Source organism: Bos indicus x Bos taurus, chromosome 4 (assembly GCF_003369695.1).
Source record: "Bos indicus x Bos taurus breed Angus x Brahman F1 hybrid chromosome 4, Bos_hybrid_MaternalHap_v2.0, whole genome shotgun sequence".
Classification (NCBI taxonomy): Eukaryota; Metazoa; Chordata; class Mammalia; order Artiodactyla; family Bovidae; genus Bos; species Bos indicus x Bos taurus.
In genome coordinates this window covers 48,566,867-48,584,816 of record NC_040079.1, presented here as the reverse complement: position 1 = coordinate 48,584,816, position 17,950 = coordinate 48,566,867, and the positions used below count along the sequence as shown (strand labels likewise).

The following is a 17,950-nucleotide window of genomic DNA, read 5'->3' as shown; positions in this document are numbered from 1 at the left end:
AGTTACACACATGTTCAGAAGTACAGATAATAATATACTGAACCCTATGTACCTACCATCCAGCTTCATTAACTTGGACAATTCATGTTTCATCTATAAGTTCCCCACCTTCCTCCATCCCTACTCAAATTGTTTTGAAGCAAATCATAGGCATTATATATTTTTGTTTATAAATATGGAAACATCCCTAAAAGATAAGGCTTTTAAAAAGACTTATTTTCCTTCCTATGGATTCATGTAGAATATATTCTTTTGTGTCTGGATTTTCCCACTCTATATGTTTCATTCATATAATTGCAGTAAAAACTTTACTACTTGTTAATGAAGAAAAATTGACTCTCCAAGAGCCATGTAACCACTTGTGCACCTAAATATATTGTCAATAATTCTGTAATATCAGTTCAGTCAGATCAGATTTATCAATCAAATTCAAATTTCCTCACTTATATATCGTGGGTTGTTTGTTGGGAGTTGGTTTGTTCCACTCAGGCTAAGGAAATACTTCTGATGATTGGAAGATTGCTTCCTGCCTGTTCAGAGAGCCTTATGTTAGGAACGACCATTTCTCTGGCATTTGTAGGAAGTGGCTGAACTTTGGTCAAACAGCTTTACGTGTGCGAAGTGGATTTATGGGGAAGAGGGTGGATGTGCCTCCCTGCCCTCTTGACTTAGGTAAAGCTGGGACTGGGATGTGCCAGTGAGGCTGACCCTTCTGCCTGGCTTGTCCTTTTCTCCTCCATTACAGAATTCTGCCTCCTACAAGGGAAGCATGGTGGCTTTGAGCAGGAAAGGAGAAGCAACTCTGTCTTGCTGGACCCCCTGCCCTTCCGAGAGTTTGTGTTCTGGGACATGCCAGATGCCGGACAAGGGCTGCCTGCCCAGGATAAGCCACTGAGTGTTTTAAAACAAGGTACTGTCACAGGATGGGGCATGGTGAGCTGACGGGCAGTTGACTGCTCTGCCCCCAGGAAGTGGTGTGCCCTTCAGGAGGGCTGATTCCCCAGAGATTCATGGAAAACATCTGAGAACAGAGAAGATGGTGCCTGAGTCAGTTCTGGTTCTCAGCAGGACCCACCTTGATCAGATCTTAGGGAACCTCTGGTCTTGGATGGTCTGTTTTAAGGAAGTGGTGGGAGGCTGAGGAGGGCAGGAGTCGGGGCCTGGCATTTTCTTTCATTTGAACCATGGCAGTCTTGCTGACTACCAAGAAGAACTAGTCAGCAGTGAGGAGAGAGAACCCAAGTTTTGCATCTGTTTCATTTATTCCAGGCTTCATTGCCAAGATAAGCAATGCTTTGTCAGCACTGCAAAATAAAATGCTCTCTTGGAGGCCTATATCCACGTGGCATGAAGCCGTATGGTGCCCAGGCATCCAGCGACGAGGAAGGCAGGACGTGTGATGTGCCTGCAGCAGTTCCTTTTGCTCTCCACAGCACTTTGTGTTTTAAAAAGTTTTTGTGGGGGAGTAGGTTGGGAATTAGTAGGAGTACAGTATATGGTAGAAAAGGAGATTGGCAAGGAAAAAGAAAAATGAATAATTTTTCACTTCCACTTTACTAAAGAATGCTAGGAGCAGCTCAGAATTTCTGGCTTGGAGGGTAAGAAGCCCCCATCAATGGGGCTTCAGCGAGTCCCAAACCAGAGGATAGATGCTTTTGTTTCTGTAGCAAAAATGTCAGTGTTGACAGAATTGGCAGTGAAGGCCCACTCTGAAGGCTTTCCTATCTAACGCCAGGGCTGCAGGCCTCCTCCTGATGTTTGGGTGTGATTTTCAGCTGCCACTTAAGATTAGAACCACTGCAGCCTTAACTGCATGCACTACAGGGAAGTGACAAGACAGGATGAGCTTTCTTATAATTTCCTTTCCCATTAGTCTACCCTGCAAGCTGGCCATTCTAGTCAGCCGGGGGTGGAGTAGGGAGGCTGGGTGGTTTAGGCGGGAGTAGGGTGGGGGCCTGCTTCTGTGCCCTTAAACTCTAGAGCAGCCAGGACAGCCTTTCTATCCAGGCTGGGGGTGGTGAGGACTAAATTGGGTTTATAGGGCAGTTTTTTAGTATAACTGTTGTTGGAATTTGACATCAGCAGAGGTGGTGCATTTATGTATTGCTATCCATCCCTGTATATGGAAGCTTTGGGTTATCAAATCTTGTTTTCAAATTCCCACTGGGCTTAAATTACTAGAAGCTTCTGACTGTCTTAAAAAAGGAAGATTTTAATGGGAGAGTCTCAGGCATCCTGAAGAGGGTATTGAATGATCCAGCTGGGGTTCTAACCCATTCTCCAGGACAGGTAAAAAAGAATGGGGAAATTGGCTATCTTGTGTTTGCCTAATGAAAATTATGCTAGCCCCTTGAAGAGCAGAGTACATCATGAGAAACGCTGGGCTTGAAGAAGCACAAGCTGGAATCAAGATTGCCAGAAGAAATATCAATAACCTCAGATATGCAGATAACACCACCCTTATGGCAGAAAGTGAAGAAGAACTAAACAGTCTCTTTATGAAAGTAAAAAAGGAGAGTGAAAAAGTTGGCTTAAAGCTCAACATTCAGAAAACGAAGATCATGGCATCCGGTCCCATCACTTCATGGCAAACAGATGGGGAAACAGTGGCTGACTTTATTTTTCTGGGCTCCAGAATCACTGCAGATGGTGACTGCAGCCATGAAATTAAAAGATGCTTACTTCTTGGAAAGTTATGACCAACCTAGACAGCATATTAAAAAGCAGAGACATTACTTTGCCAACAAAGGTCCGTCTAGTCAAGGCTATGATTTTTCCAGTGGTCATGTATGGATGTGAGAGTTGGACTGTGAAGAAGGCTGAGCACCGAAGAATTGATGCTTTTGAACTGTGGTGTTGGAGAAGACTCTTGAGAGTCCCTTGGACTGCAAGGAGATCCAACCAGTCCATTCTAAAGGAGATCAGTCCTGGGTGTTCTTTGGAAGGACTGATGTTGAAGGTGAAACTCCAATACTTTGGCCACCTGATGCGAAGAGCTGACTCATTTGAAAAGACTCTGATGCTGGGAAAGATTGAGGGCAGGAGGAGAAGGGACGACAGAGGATGAAATGGTTGGATGGCATCACCGACTCGATGGACATGGGTTTGGGTGGACTCCGGGAGTTGGTGATGGACAGGGAGGCCTGGCGTGCTGCAGTTCATGGGGTTGCAAAGAGTTGCACACGACTGAGTGACTGAACTGAACTGAACAGCATGCATTTCATGTTAAAGGATACAAAATCTGCAGTGTACTGGAAAGATATGAAAAATAATGCATTTTGGAATTTGTGTGGCTCTGAAGCTTTGTAAAAGTCCTAACTGATGTTTAGTAAGTTAGACTTGATAATTTAATAATAATTGCAAATGACTTTTTCAGGAAATTGATTAGACTTAATTACTGTTTAGTGAGTCATCAGGAAAAGGTCTGAGACAAAACTTGGCTTCCCTCTTTTCTGTCTGCCCATCCTCCCTTTCCTTCCCCATTTCTTTCTTCCTTTAATAGTCTGGTTAGTGAAAAACACACAGGGTGGTATTTAACACTCTTTATTTCTGAGTTCCACTATTGACCATGCAGCTGGAAGTGTCTATGAAAGAACAGAGGACAGTTCTCTCTGAAATGCCTGAGTTTCTGTCCCTAGTTCTAGGGTAAGTCATGAGACCTGGTGTGCTCTGCTGTGTTCACAGCCACTCTGCTCTTAGAGAGGAATTTCCATCCCTTCATGGAGTTGCCCGAGCAGCAACAGATAGCCCTGAATGACGTCCTCCAGGCGGTCCTGTTGGATGAAGAATTACTGGTGGTCCTGGAACAAGTGGTAAGACTGGAGACACCTCGAGGCAATGTCTCTGCCTATTTTTCTGGGCTAGGTCTCTCGGGATGAGAGACCTTGAGCTAGGGTAAAATCGTGTTTGAAATTTCTTCACCTCCTTTTAATCCTAAAGCTGTTTTTGTTCTTAGTCGTAGCCCCTTAGTTTTCTAACTGTAGAAGGGTAGCTGAGGTGCAGAGTAGAAGGGTGTATTGGTTTCCTAGTGTTGTGACAAATTACCACAAACTGCAATGTATTCTTTTACAGTTCTGGAGGCCACAAGTCTAAAGTCAAGGTGTCATCAGGGCTTTGCTTCCCACAGACTCTAGGAGAGAATCCGTGTGTGCCTGCTCCAGCTCTGGGGAGCTCCTGGCACCCCTTTGCTTGTGGCCACATCGCTCAAGTCTCTGTCTTCATGTGGCCGTCTCCTTTTCTGTCTCTTAATGGACACACCCCCACCCCTGGATTTAGGGTCCACTCCAATCTAGGTTGATCTTGAGATTTGCCTTAACTACATCTGCAAGAACTTCAAATAGGGTCTTATTGTGAAGCTCTGGGTGGACCTGTATTTGGGGACCACTGGTAAAGAAGCCGCCTGTCAATGTAGGAGACATAAGAGACACGGGTTTGAGCCCTGGGTTGGGAAGATCCCCTGGAGGGGAGGGCATGGCAACCCACTCTAGTATTACTACCTGGAGAATCCCATGAACAGAGGAGCCTGGTGGGCTATAGTCCATAGGGTCGCAAAGAGTGAGACAGGACTGAATTAGCATGTATGAATGCACCAGCTCACGGTGAGGGTTGTATGTCGTGAAGGCAGAGGCTGGGTTGTGTCCGGCTTCACCTCTGGCTTTACTACATCTGTCTCTCTCCCCACCCCCCCAACCTCATCCCGCAGTGTGATGACATAGTCAGCAGCCTGTCACCCTCACTGGTGGCTCTGGGGGAGCTGAAGCCATCACAGAAGCACAACCTCACGACCTTCCTGCGGCTGGTGGGGTGCAGTGTGCAGGGCGAGCGTCTGGGCTCAGAGGATGTGGTTGACAACCAGAAACTCTTCTCTACAGCCTTCTTCTTGGTCAGTGCGCTAGCAGGTATGGATCAAAGGGAAAAAAAGGGAAGAAATGCTGTTGCCTTGAAATTGCTTTGCTTACTGTGTGGGAGATTTGGTTCCCACCTTTTCAAGCAGTGCAGGGAAGATAAGCAGGAGAGTTTACAGCACTGCCATGAAGTCATGGACTTGCTGCTAGCCTCCTCCACTCTCTTGGAGAGGACTTTCTTTCCTCTCCCAGGGAGGGCCGTCTGCAGGCACACCCCCTCACCCACACAGGAAACCACTTCCCCAGACAGCCTGTGATTCACACTTGAAAGCCACTGCTACTCAACATTGCCAGGCATCATTTGGCAACTGCTATCTCCCCGTGTTTCGGTCCTTCTCATCCTCTTGTTCCTCTTTGCAAACTTATGGCCCTATCCTGAGTGCAGCATTGTGGCCATGAGAGCAGGGAGGCTGCAAAGAGCATCCCAAAGCACTAGGATGCTGAGCCCAGCGCCTTCACAACCTCTGCACCCATCCTGGCCATCCAGTTATCAGTGAGCTGTGGAGCCCGCCCTACACTTCCGTACCAACTCCCACCCAGAATGCAGCATGCCAGAGGGTCTGTGGGACCAGAACGAGGTCATCCTGTATGAGGAATTTATTTGTCTGCACCGGGTCTTTGTTGCAACACGCGAGATCTTGAGTTGAGATTTAGTTCCCTGACCAGGGATTGAACCTGGGTCCCCTGCATTGGGAGTTTGGAGTCTGAGCCACTGGACCACCAGGGAAGTCCCAGAAGCTGGACTTTTACTTCTCAGAGAGGCAAGAGCTGACAAACTAGCCCAGTCTTGGTCCCTGCAACTTCTTTTCAAGGTGGACGTTGAGTTCCTGATACATTTCAAGAGTTCCTCCTTAGCACCGCCCTGGAACAAAAGCCCAGGAATCTTCAGTTTTTGAATAACGAGAGCAAATGCCTCTTCCAGCTCCGTATGCCAATGAATGTATGCTCCATATCTTATTCCATGTCATGGGTAAATGTTTTGACTGGGACAGGATATAAGACGAGAGCCCTGTGGAACTCCACTAGAGACCTTTCCCCCAATGTTAATCATTATATAAGAGAGTCTAAAAACAGGCATTCTATCAGGAGCTGATCTACAGGCCAGAGTTCTCTAGCTTTTGAGAAGCCTTTCCTTCACAATTTACCTTGACTTTTGTATGTTGGGAGGTTTTTGATTACACTGATTTCAGTCTACCTAGTGGAAATCAGTCTTTTCAGATTTTCTATTTCTTTCTGATTCAGTGCTGGTGAGTGGTATGTGTTTAGTTTATTCATTTCTTCTAGGTTGTCCACAATACTCTTTTATGATCTCTTGTATTTCTGGGGAATCTGTGTAACATCTATACTTTCATTTCTGATTTTATTTGAGGCATCTCTTTTTCTTGGCAAATCTAGCTAAATGTTTTGTTAATTCAGCTTTTCAAAGAACTAGCTATTCATTTCATTGATTAAAAAAAAAATCTATTAGTCTGCTTTTAATTTCCACCCTCATCTTAGTGATGTCCTTCTCCCTACTAACTCTGGGTTTCATTTGTTCCTTTTGAGGTATAAAGTTAGTTTGAGATTTTTCTTGTCTCCTGAGGTACCATTTATTGCTGTGAGCTCTCCTCTTAGAACTGCCTTTGCTACATCACATAAATTTTGATGTGCTGTATTTCCATTTGTCTAAAGGTATTTTTGAGCCATTCTTTCCTTATTGGTTTTCTGTCTGATCTAGCCATTGATGAAAGTGGAGTATTAAAGTCCCCCACTATTATTGTATTGCTGCCCATTTCTCTTTTTAGGCCTATTTGCTTATATATTTAGGTGCTCTTATGTGCGTGCACGCATGAGTGCTCAGTTGTATTTGACTATTTTGCGAGCCCATGGACTGTAGCCCGCCAGGCTCTTCTGTCCATGGGATTCTCCAGGCAAGAATACTGGAGTGGGTTGCCATTTCTCCAGGGGATCTTCCTGACCCAGGAATTTAACCTGCAGCTTCTTTACTGCTGAGCCAAAGGTGATGCTGTGCCGGATGTGTACGTATTCACAGTGTTGTATCCTCTTGTTGGCTTGACCCCTTTATCATTGCGTAGCACTCCTGTCTCTCATTACAGTGTTAAAGTCTGTTTATGATATAAAGATGGCCTATTAACCCCCGTTTTCTTTTGGTTTCGGTTTGCATGGACTATCTTTCCTTCCCTTTTGTTTTCAGTCTGTGTATGTCCTCACATCTGAAATGAGTCTCCCATAGGCAGTATAATTTTTTTTTTTTTTAATGTATCCATTCAGCAACTCTGTACTAAATTCTCCAATCAAAAGACAATTACATTTAAAGTGATTACTGACAGATATGTACTCACTGCCATTTTGTTAATTATTTAGTGACTCTTTGGTAGTTCTTTTGTTCCTTTCTTCTCTTGCTCTCCTCCTCTGTGACTTGATGATTTTCTGTAATGATATGCTTAGATTCCTTTCTCATTTTTTTTTGTGGTTACCATGAGGATTACATGCCAACTTAAATTGTTACCAACATAGTATGTATAACAGTCTAAGTTTAAACACATTCTAAAACTCCACAGTTTACTTTCCTCTCCTGCCATTTTACGGTTTTGATGTCACAAATCATATCTTTTTATCTTGCATATCCCTTAAGAAATTACTGCATTTTTACTGCTTTTGTCATTTAACCTCGTACTAGTTTTGTAGGTGATTAATTTACCCTTCAACATTAGATTATTATGAATTTTACTATATATTTACCTTTACCAGTGAGACAGATTTATTTTCATATGTTTTCTTATTACTAATTAGTACTCTTTCATTACAGCTTAAACAGGTTCCTTTAACTTGTCTTGCAAGGTTGGTCTAGTGGTGGTGAATTCCTTCAGCTTTTGCTTGTCTGGAAAGTTCTCTCCCCTTCAATTCTGAATGACAACTTTATCAGGTAGAATATTCTTGGTTGCAAGTTTTTTTTTTCTTTCAGTACTTTCACTGTATCATACCACTCCCTTCTAGGATGCAAAGTTTCTACTGAAAAACCTAATCTGCTGATAGCCATATGGAGGGGTTCCCCTGTAACTGTTTTTCTCTCGCTGCTTTTACGATTCTCTCCTTGTCTTTATGTTTTGACATTTTAATGTGGTCTGGGTCTCCTGGGTCTGAGTTTGTTTCCTTCCCCACGTTAGGAGAGTTTTCAGCCCCTTTTTTCTTCTTCTTCTGGTATCCCTAGGTGCAAATGTTGGTTTGCCAGATGATGTAGCATAGTTTCTTGAGCTGTGTTCGCAAAAAGATGCTGCTCCAATTGGGTGAATTCCACTGCTTTGTCTTTTGAGTTCAGTGATCTTTTCTTCTACTTCATCTAGTGTATGGCTGAAACCCACTAGTGTCTGTTTTGGTTCAGGTACTGTATTCTTCATTTCTGTGACTTAATATTTGGTATTTTCCTGCATTTTCTGTTTCTTTGTTGAAGTTCTCAGTGTTCATCCGTTCTTCTCCCAAGCTTGTTAAGCAGCTTTAGGATCATAAAGCTGCTTTTTGAACCCTTTAACAGGTAAATCACTTATATTCTTTTCATTCAGGACCTTTTTTGAGATTTTTATCTTGTTCTGTTTGGGACATTTTTCTCTGTTTCTTCATTTTCCTTGCTTTTCTGTGTTTGCTTCCATGCATAAGATAACACAGTCACCTCTCGCAGTCCTGAGGGAGTGGTCTCTCGCAAGAAAGAACCTTATTGTTCAGCCTTGCCCTAGCTCTCTCTTGTTTCTCAAACCTCTGTGATTGTTCAAGCAGCTTATTTTTAGTGGCTCCCAAGAGTTGAGGGTTTGTCAACACCTGTCAGTGTCCCAGAGAGGGGCTCAGACAGCACTCAGATTCAGGCTGGTTAGAGGCCAGACCTTCAGGCAGAGCTTTTAAAGTATATAAATATATATAGACCACAAGTGTAAATCCCACGAGCCAGAGCCTGGTGACCTGGAAATGTCATCTGGGTGGCAGTCACAAAAATCACAAGTTCCTTTCCAGGAGATGTCAGCACCCTGGAATGAGGCAGATAGAGCATAAAGGGTGGGGTTCAGGCCCTCCACCACAGGGAGAAGCTCGGGGTTTGAGTTCCCTCCTGAGTGTGGGTCGTGGCACCAGAAGGGCGCTTTACAGGGAGATTGTGCTCGGCCTCTCCTACCTGCTGCCGTGGGCTTTTCTTCCTAGTTCACCTGATGTGTAGGGAGTCGCTCGGCAGTTTGGGGTTTTTTCAGAGGAAACTCTTCCACATGCTGCTGTAGATTCAGTCTGTCTGTGGGAGGTGGTGAGTTCTGGATCTTCCTGTGGTGCTGTCTTGGACCTGCCTCCTTGTCCTTGTTTAAAGCACTGCAGTCTCAGCATCTGGCTGGTCTCCTGGAACCCTTTCTCCACCATTCTGTGACCTTAAGCATGAACTTCCCAGATCTCATCTGCTAAATACTTAGAATATGAAAGATCAAAAGTCATTTCAATTCCATAAACAACTGAAGAAGACTCTACTGTGTTTCAGGCACTGCCAGATGCTGAGGTAGGAGAAAAATCAACATCCACCCTCAAGGGAATTAATCAAGGGAAGTAAAGTAGTAAAATCAGATGGTAGGCTTCTCACGTGGTCCTAGTGGTAAAGAACCCACCTGCCAGTCTGGGAGACCTAAGAGACGTGGGTTCAGTCCTTGGGTCAGGAAGATCCCCTGGAGAAGGGTATGGCAACCCACTCCAGTATTGTTGCCTGGAGAATCCCATGGGCAGAGGAGCCTGGCAGGCTACAGTCCATAGGGTTGCAAAGAATTAGACACGAGGGCCTAAGTGCTGAGTTGCTTCAGTCAAACTCTGCAAAGCAGATGCTATTTCTTCATCCCCATGTCCTCAGCCAGGTTCAGGGTAGGAAATGACCACTGAGTAACATGGAAATAAAATATTTCCAGGAATAAGGGATGATGATGATTACAGGGGATTCAGGAGTCACCTGAAAAGTGAGGAGATGGAAACATGAACTGGTGAGATGACCGTGACAGTAGCTCAGCCAGGACGTCATGTTCCAGGTGACTGTGTTCCTGCCCTTCACAGCTGTGGGGATCTTTCCACAAGGCAAGGCTACATGTATTTACCATCTTCATCTTCCTGACTTGGAATCAGGGCCTCCTTGAGGATTTGTTGAAAATGGTGGATCCTCTCTGGAGATGAAAGCACACACAAGCTTTAAATGCAGTTTAGGGGGTTCACTGGTAGGACTGTATCTTCAGGGCTGCCCCATGCACCCAGCAGCCTTCCTCTCCTGGGAACAAGCCATGTTTCATTGTCCTCTGCTGGGTTTCAGCCTAAGCAGCACACTGCCCTTTATAAATAAGGCTGCTGATTAACGCAGGAGATGGAGGAGTTCATGAGTGTTCCCTGGGCCAGATGATAGAGCAGATGACTCTTCTCTTTTGCCTTTTCAGCTCAAATGTTGTATCTCAAGGGATTGGGTCCTTTTAGCAATCTCATCTGTTCTAACCTGGGAGGTATTTAAAACCAGTTTGGAATAACACTCATCTGGATTCCCTGTTCCTGGGGCTGGGAAGGACCCTTCTGGTGCAGCCCCCAGGCATGCGCAGCTCTGTGTCAATCCTGAGAATCGCCAGTGCCAGGCCGGGGGCCCTGCACAATTCTGGGCTCAGGAGCTCTGCTGTGCCAGCCCTTCAGAATAGGTTGAAACAGGCTACATTTTCCCCCTACGACATGACTAGTGACCTAGGTGTAATCCTTTATAGTTTATTTAGTTGTCTGACATAGGCTAAGAAAAAACAACAACAAACCCGCCGCCCCCCCCCCCCCCCCATTTATAGTACTCAAATGAGGAAATATGCTAGGAGAGGTATACCAAAGATCACTCCCCAAATATTTAGTGGGGTGAAACATAGCTCTTTTGTCACTAAATCCCAGGTTCTTTCTACCTTTCTGTGTTGACTAATTTTTCCTTGAGTCTGTACAGTTCTTTCTGATTGGAGAATTACATGCAAGAAATATCCTCTGGTGAACACAGAGCTGGTTACTTGGTCCCTACATCTATTTTGTAAAAGACTGTGCTGCTTGTGTAGCCCGCTTTGTTCATTTATTCTACAATAACTGAGCATATCTGGCTGGCAGAGGACATCTAAGTTAGGTACAACCCAGGGGTTGGCTCTGCTTCCGTGTATGCTTTCTTTGGGCAGTGACTGATTCTCTTTTTCTCCTGCAGAAATGCCAGATAATGCAGCAGCTTTGCTGGGCACTTGCTGTAAACTCCAGATTATCCCTCTGCTGTACCACCTGGTAAGAACCCTCCCCGAGGGGACCTGGGGTTGGTAGGAGGAACAGGGAAATGAGGGGGAGATGAATACCCAGCAGCTGATAAAACTTGTTAGGCTTTCTCAGCCACAATAGCCCTTCAAAATAGGTTAAAACAGGTATTACTAACCTCACATTCTTTTATACCCTGCCTACATCACACACGCATAAGAAAACCAAAGCTCAGAGGGAAAGGAGTTATCTGGAGAACTTGCTAGCAGGGCTTGTCTTTATACTCCAGGTCTCAGGATTTCGGCATTTCTTGGAGAGAATTTTGGCCAAGGCTTGTTGCAGGGAAGGGGCCTGACACCATATTATTTGCCATGCCAGTTCTATGGCTGGACCAGTCTGATTCAGCACTGAATTCAACAGGGAGGTATTCAATAGGACGGCTTTGTCTCAGGGAGACTTTCATTGTCTCTTAGGAATATCATTAGCTTCATGCCCTCGGGAAATGTCATGGCAAGAGTAAGAGTTAAGTAATGATGAGCTTAGCCCTGAAAGTCAAGGTTAAGTTTTCCTTTTTAAATTACAAATTAGGTCATTAACAGAAGGAACCATCGACAGACAGGCTGGGGCAGCTCCTCTAATGTGGCTTCTGCAGGTGTTGCTTAGCCTGGGGCAGACAAGCAAAGCATCCCTGGTTACTTATTTTGAGGCCTGGTTCCTAAGGGCTGATGCCATCATGCTGTTTAGACCCAAAGAACTAAAGCCTGGAGCTCTGCGGCCAGGTCTGTAGAGCAGGTGCTGGGGTAGACTGCCTACATAGGACCCTGCAGTTTGTTACTCATCTGCCCTGGGAACTTGTCCGCATGGTGGTTACTGCCTTTGGTGCATCCTTGTGTAGCAGAGACCTGTGGAAACTGCAGCGAGGCATCATTCCAAGAAGCAGTTCAGATGTCATTCACAACTGAAAGCAGAGCCTCACCACCCAGAGGAATGCTGTGTTCTTGTACTTTGACCACAAAAACTGAACTACTTGAAAATGAACCAGCATGAGATTGTCCTGCAGCCAGCTGAGGGTAAATGCTGATGGTGCAGTTTGGTTATGGAAATGATATGTATCAGTATCTAATTGTCTGCAACGACAGTAGTCCTGCTTTCATAGCTTAGCTCCCTTTCATAGCAACTGAATATTTAGTATTTCCTAGGTCAGCCCCTTACCATGTATTTACAAAGCCATCAACTGCATTCAGGAAGTATATACAAAAAGAAAATACTACCAAGACCACATTAGTAACACTCTCTCCCAACCAACTCACACTTGGTCGTCATCCCTGAAGGTCTGCTCTAGGATTTGATCCCACATCACATTCACCAGAATTCAGCTGCTGGTGTTCTAGGAGTAGCTCTTAGAATGCACTTGGAGTTCTAGCACAGCTGGTATTCTACTTTGGCGTAAAACTATCCACCCATAGAGTCATTTGTTTATATTCAGTAGCCCCACAAAAGTAAACAAATAATTTTTCTTTAAAGACCTTCCAGAGTGTCTTCATATAATCTCCCCTAGATATCGTAATAACATTTCTTAAGACAGCAAGGCTCCTGCTGGAACTTGGGTATCTTATATTTCTTATAGGGATTTACTTAGAGCAAGGTACAAAAATCTACCTGCATTCCTGTCTTGTCTGGTGGCCAGAGTAAGTTTGAGAGGCTTTCTGAAAGGCTTCTGAAAGAACAGTGTCAAATACACTCATACCTTTGCAAACTGGTGGAAGAAATGGTAAGAAGGTGAGTTTATAATCATCTAGAGAGAATGTTAATTTCACACCTCCACTCCTTCAGGTGTGACTGTAGTCTCTCTCATACCTAGAAGTGCCTCTGGGTGCCTGGGGTTGGCAGATGTTCAGAGAGGCAGGCAGGGTTTTGCTGGGCACTTTTCCACCAGACCCAGGACACAGCGAACTGTGCTGTTGGCAGGCTTCAGCCTTCGCCAGTGGAGCTCATTCTTATGTCACCAGATGTGGTCATGCTTAAATAAGAACAGACCAGATCCACTCTCTGGGCCACATGGTAAGGGAAGCTTCTGGTTACTGGGTGAATCTACAGATGTATGGATCTGTAAGGCTGGTTTTGATAACAGACACAAGAAGGTTTATATGCAAATGAGTGCCATCCTTCAGCCACTGGGGCAAGCTGCGTATTTCTTTTAGTAAGGCTGTCAGTGCTCAGGACATGTCTGGAATTCTTTTGGATTCCCTTCAGATTCAGTTAAAATTCACGCATACTTTATAAGGCTTCATTTAAAATTTTACTCTCATTACTAATTTGATCAGGTTCTGAGTGCCTGTTTAAAATTCATATCTACTGGCAAATTTGTAATTACTACAGACTAAAACCAAATGGATCAGAGGCATTGCTCAAGACCCTAAAAGCAAAGGTTCCAATGTTCTGAGCAGTTGCGATTAGAGCAGCGTCTGATGTGACCTCTCTGAAGAAGTGAGGGTCTGTGTTCCAGGTGGGGTATAAGGTGAGCATGCCGGACAAGGTCCCTGTTCTTCTGGGCAACTTAGGTTTTAATACACAGAGCAAACAGGGAATAGCAAGAAGATAATGTCAGATACAGTAAGTAAATGAAGGCAATAAGATAATGTAATAGTGGCTGGGAGGTGGGAGTAGTGAGTGAATCTATGGAGAGAGGGGTAGGAGAGACCCATTATGTGGCATTTCAGCTGACAACTCAGAGATGAGAAGGAAAGTTCTATGGGAACTCGGGAGGAAGGTAGAAGGAAGAGGAAGGTTGAGGCAGAGAGCATCAGTAAATAAACTATGGTACCTACCTTTGAGGAGTTTATGCAAATATACATAGGAAATTCTAACACTTGGATTAAAGTAAAAAAAAAAACTTTATGCCCTGTGTATAAGAAAGTTACATTCTGACCTTTCTAATCTACTGGAATTAATGGATCCAATAGAAGGTAGAATCCAGAGAGTAGGGGTTTGGTCAGAGGACTACTTGGACAGTAAGGAGATCAAACCAGTCAATCTTAAAGGAAATCAACCCTGAATATTCACTGGAAGGACTGATGCTCAAGCTCCAATACTTTGGCCACCTAAAGCGAGGAACTGACCGATTGGAAAAGACCCTGATGCTGGGAAAGACTGAAGGCAGGAGGAGAAGGGGACGAAAGAGAATGAGATGGTTGGATGGCATCACCGACTCGATGGACATGAGTTTGAGCAAGCTCCGGGAGTTGGTGATGGACAGGGAAGCCTGGGGTGCTGCAGTCCATGGTGAAAGGTTGTTGTTGAATCACGTGAATACACCGGGATTCTTGGCCCCCGGAGGAGAAGAATTCAATCTGGGGCCAGAGACCAGGCTTGATCGCTCAGAGCTTTTGTGTAATAAAGTTTTATTAAAGTATAAAGGAGATAGAGAGAGAAAGCTTCTGACATAGGCATCAGAAGGGGGCAGAAAGAGTACCCCCCTTCTAGTCTTCAGCTGGATGTTATATAGTCACTAGCAGTCTGTTAATGAAAGAAAGGAATGTCTTAAAATTCAGAATGGCACCAGGCCCCTCACCCATAAGATGCATTTTGGGATAATCTTGGCACCAAATGGCTTATCCTGGGCCATAAAATGATTAACTTGAATTTTGAAGAAGGGCAGACTACCATACAAATAGTTTCATTTACATAGATTAGGGGAACAATATCTGAGTATAACATACTGGTTTGTCAAGTAGGTTCTGGGCCAAGAGGCAGAACCGACTTGGAGACAGAGTTTGGGGTAAAGGCATAGTACATCAGCATAGCTTAAGACAAACATTTCCATAAGAAAAAGGCATTGGTTATCTCTAGGCTCAAGAATAGCTAACTTCAGGCGAAACCAGGTGTCATTATGGCAACACAGTATTTTAAGAGAAACCTCCCTTTAAATTTGTATAGAGGAAAAAATATTGCTAGTTTGTTTCCTCCTGCTGCTTAAGAGAGATAAAAAAGTCTGACACTTGCAGGCTATTTCCTCCATTTGGAGACCCCTGGCCTTCCTGCCTGTTACCCTCTCATTTTCATCGACTCCAGTCCCCAGGTCTTGGTCTACAAAGACTGTGAAAAGTTTGTCCTTTCTTCCTCCTTGAGAATTCCAGACCCCTCTCTCCTTGGGGACCCCTAGATTTCCTATCAACCTGCCTAGGAAATGACTCTCTCAATGGGGTTGCAAAGAGTCGGACATGACGGAGTGACTGAACAACAACGGGCGACTCCAGGCAAAGTGGATAAAGTCAGGCCTGAGGTCCCTGCCTGAGCCAAATATATCCTGTCACAGTTCAAGGGTTTTCCCTGTTCTACTGGAAGAATTTAAACAACGTAACTAGTTTTTTTCCCCATAATTAGCTAGAAGTGCTAATGGTATTATCCGATGATGTGGACTTTCTATAATGTTTTTTGGTGATCTGTTTACATGTGTCATTTTAGCTCCGTGCTCTGTCTCATGATGGTGTGTCTGATCTTGAAGACCCAGCTTTGGCTCCTCTGAAAGATAGAGAAAAGTTTGGGATCGTGCAGCGTCTGTTTGCCGCAACTGACATTAACCTGGAGAGAATGCAATCATCCGTGAAAGCTGCCAGCAGGGAGGACCCTAACGTCTTACCACTGATACTTTACATCAGCCTGAGTGGACTCTGTGCTTTGGGCAGAGCACAGTAACAGTGTCACGTGCGGATTACAGGTACAGGCACACCTCATTTTATTGTACTTCATAAAGTGAAGTTGCTCAGTCGTGTCCGACTCTTTGCGACCACATGGACTGTAGCCTACCAGGCTTTTCCGTCCATGGGATTTTCCAGGAAAGAATACTGGAGTGGGTTGCCATTTCCTTCTCCAATTGTACTTCATAGACAATGCATTTTTTTTTTTTTTTAACAAATTGAAGGTCTGTGACAACCCTGTGTTGAGCAAGTCTATTGGCACCATTTTCCCAACAGCATTTGATCACTTGTGTCTGTCACATTGTGGTAACTCTCCCAGTATTTCAGACTTTTTCATTATATGTATCATGGTGATCTGTGATCTTTGATGTTACTATTGCAAAAAGATTACAGCTTGACTTGCTGAAGGCTCTGATAATGTTAACATTTTTTAGCAATAAAATATTTTTAAGGTATATACATAGTTTAGGCATAATGCTATTGTACACCTTAACAGACTATAAGATAGTATAAAAATAAGTTTTATATGCACTGAGAAACCAACAAGTTTGTGTGATTTGCTTTACTGTGGTGGTCTGGAACCAAATCTGCAGTATCTGAGATCTGCCTCTGCGTGGTATCAGCTAAGGCTGGCTACTTTTCAGCATCACCAAATACTGCCTCTGGGGCTTAGGTCACCATGGTAAACGATCAAGCAGATGAATTTATCTAATAGTTTAAGAAGTGGTGGCTTTTTGCATTACAAATCACCTTGAATTCAGCTACCAGTTACTCTGTACAGGGTTTTTTCATGGGAGGCCCTCCTGTGCTGCTAACCCAGTGTCCGAATTATAGACCCCAGCACCCCAGCTGGAGGAGGGTGGAGAATTCTAAGCCAGAGTAGTCAGACCTTTTCTCTGCAGGAAAAAAAATAGGTCCATTTATCACTTTATTTTCCCCACTTTCTGTTAAACAAAATAGATGAGGTTGACACTTTGATCCAAAAATTCATTTTAAATTATGAATGCTGTGGGGAGGCAATTTCTCTTCATAGAAGGCTACATTTTGAATGTGCTATATGCTATGCAGTGACTGAAAAATGAACTGTAAATGCCACTAGAGAACATAGTCTTCTGCTAAACAAAATTATGCTAAAAAATAACCTAACTGCAGGACATACTTCTCCTTAGGGCCTAGTATATATACATATATATGCATTTTATTTATTTGACTTTGCTGTGCTTTGATCAATGTACCAATCCTATGTCTAGAGCAGTGTGCTGATTTTGCATGCATGTTGGATGTTTAATTTGTAAAATGCTACATATTGTATCAAAGGAACTTTGAACTGTATTTTTCTTGTTTGTTCTGTTTTCATATCCTGCTATAAATAGCCTGAACTGTCTTCTGAGTGCCCCTAATGCCAATGCTAATATCCACTGGGGACCTGAAGCCACTTCTGCTTTCCCTCAGCAAAAAGTCGCTGCTCGAATTCGACTTACTTGGGGGGCAGCAGGCAGTGGGGATGAGGGCTAGCAGCTGGAACATGCTATGTTACTCAGCACCTGTTTTTATCTCAACATCGCCTACTTATTCCATTCCTGTGCTTCAGATTTTAATGAACGTTAGTTAATAAGCAAGAAATGAAGAAAATAACCCTTTCATTACGTCTATTAAAAATCAGACTAAATCATGTAGCTATTATGCAAATATTTAAGATATGTAAGAAAGAAAGAGTTGTAACTGTGGTGGCAACAACATAAAAAAATAAGCACCTCATACACAAATTGGAAAGGAACGCAAAAGTCAAAATAGTTGTGCTGAGATGGTGGCACTATACCTACCTGTTTTTTTCTGCTTTTCTGAAATAAAATGAGTATAAAGAAAGAACATACTGCAGATAGAATGTGTGATATCAATCTACTTGTATGAAAAACAGATATCCATGTATCTCAATGCCTGGGAAATCTCATTTAAGAGGTCACAAGAAACCCAACAGGGTCTGCTTTGAGGAAAGGATTTAGAGGTTGGGACAAGAGGCATTGGTCGGGGGCGGGGGGTGAGATGGGGTGGTTCATCTTTTAGAATTTTGTATGTATTATCCTGAGTTAAAAA

General features: G+C 43.8%; 1 protein-coding gene across 1 annotated transcript in view; it reads left to right on the top strand.

The window, feature by feature from the left end:
• Positions 1 to 17,725, top strand: part of GSDME (gasdermin E) — a 75,866-nt gene extending 58,141 nt beyond the window's left edge. The window contains exons 6-10 of the mRNA XM_027539351.1: positions 746 to 910; positions 3,685 to 3,812; positions 4,703 to 4,898; positions 11,119 to 11,192; positions 15,624 to 17,725. Coding sequence (XP_027395152.1) covers positions 746 to 910; positions 3,685 to 3,812; positions 4,703 to 4,898; positions 11,119 to 11,192; positions 15,624 to 15,854 — 794 coding nt within the window. The 3' untranslated portion in view covers positions 15,855 to 17,725. The remainder of the gene's footprint in view (positions 1 to 745; positions 911 to 3,684; positions 3,813 to 4,702; positions 4,899 to 11,118; positions 11,193 to 15,623) is intronic.
• The last annotated feature ends 225 nt before the right edge of the window (positions 17,726 to 17,950 follow it).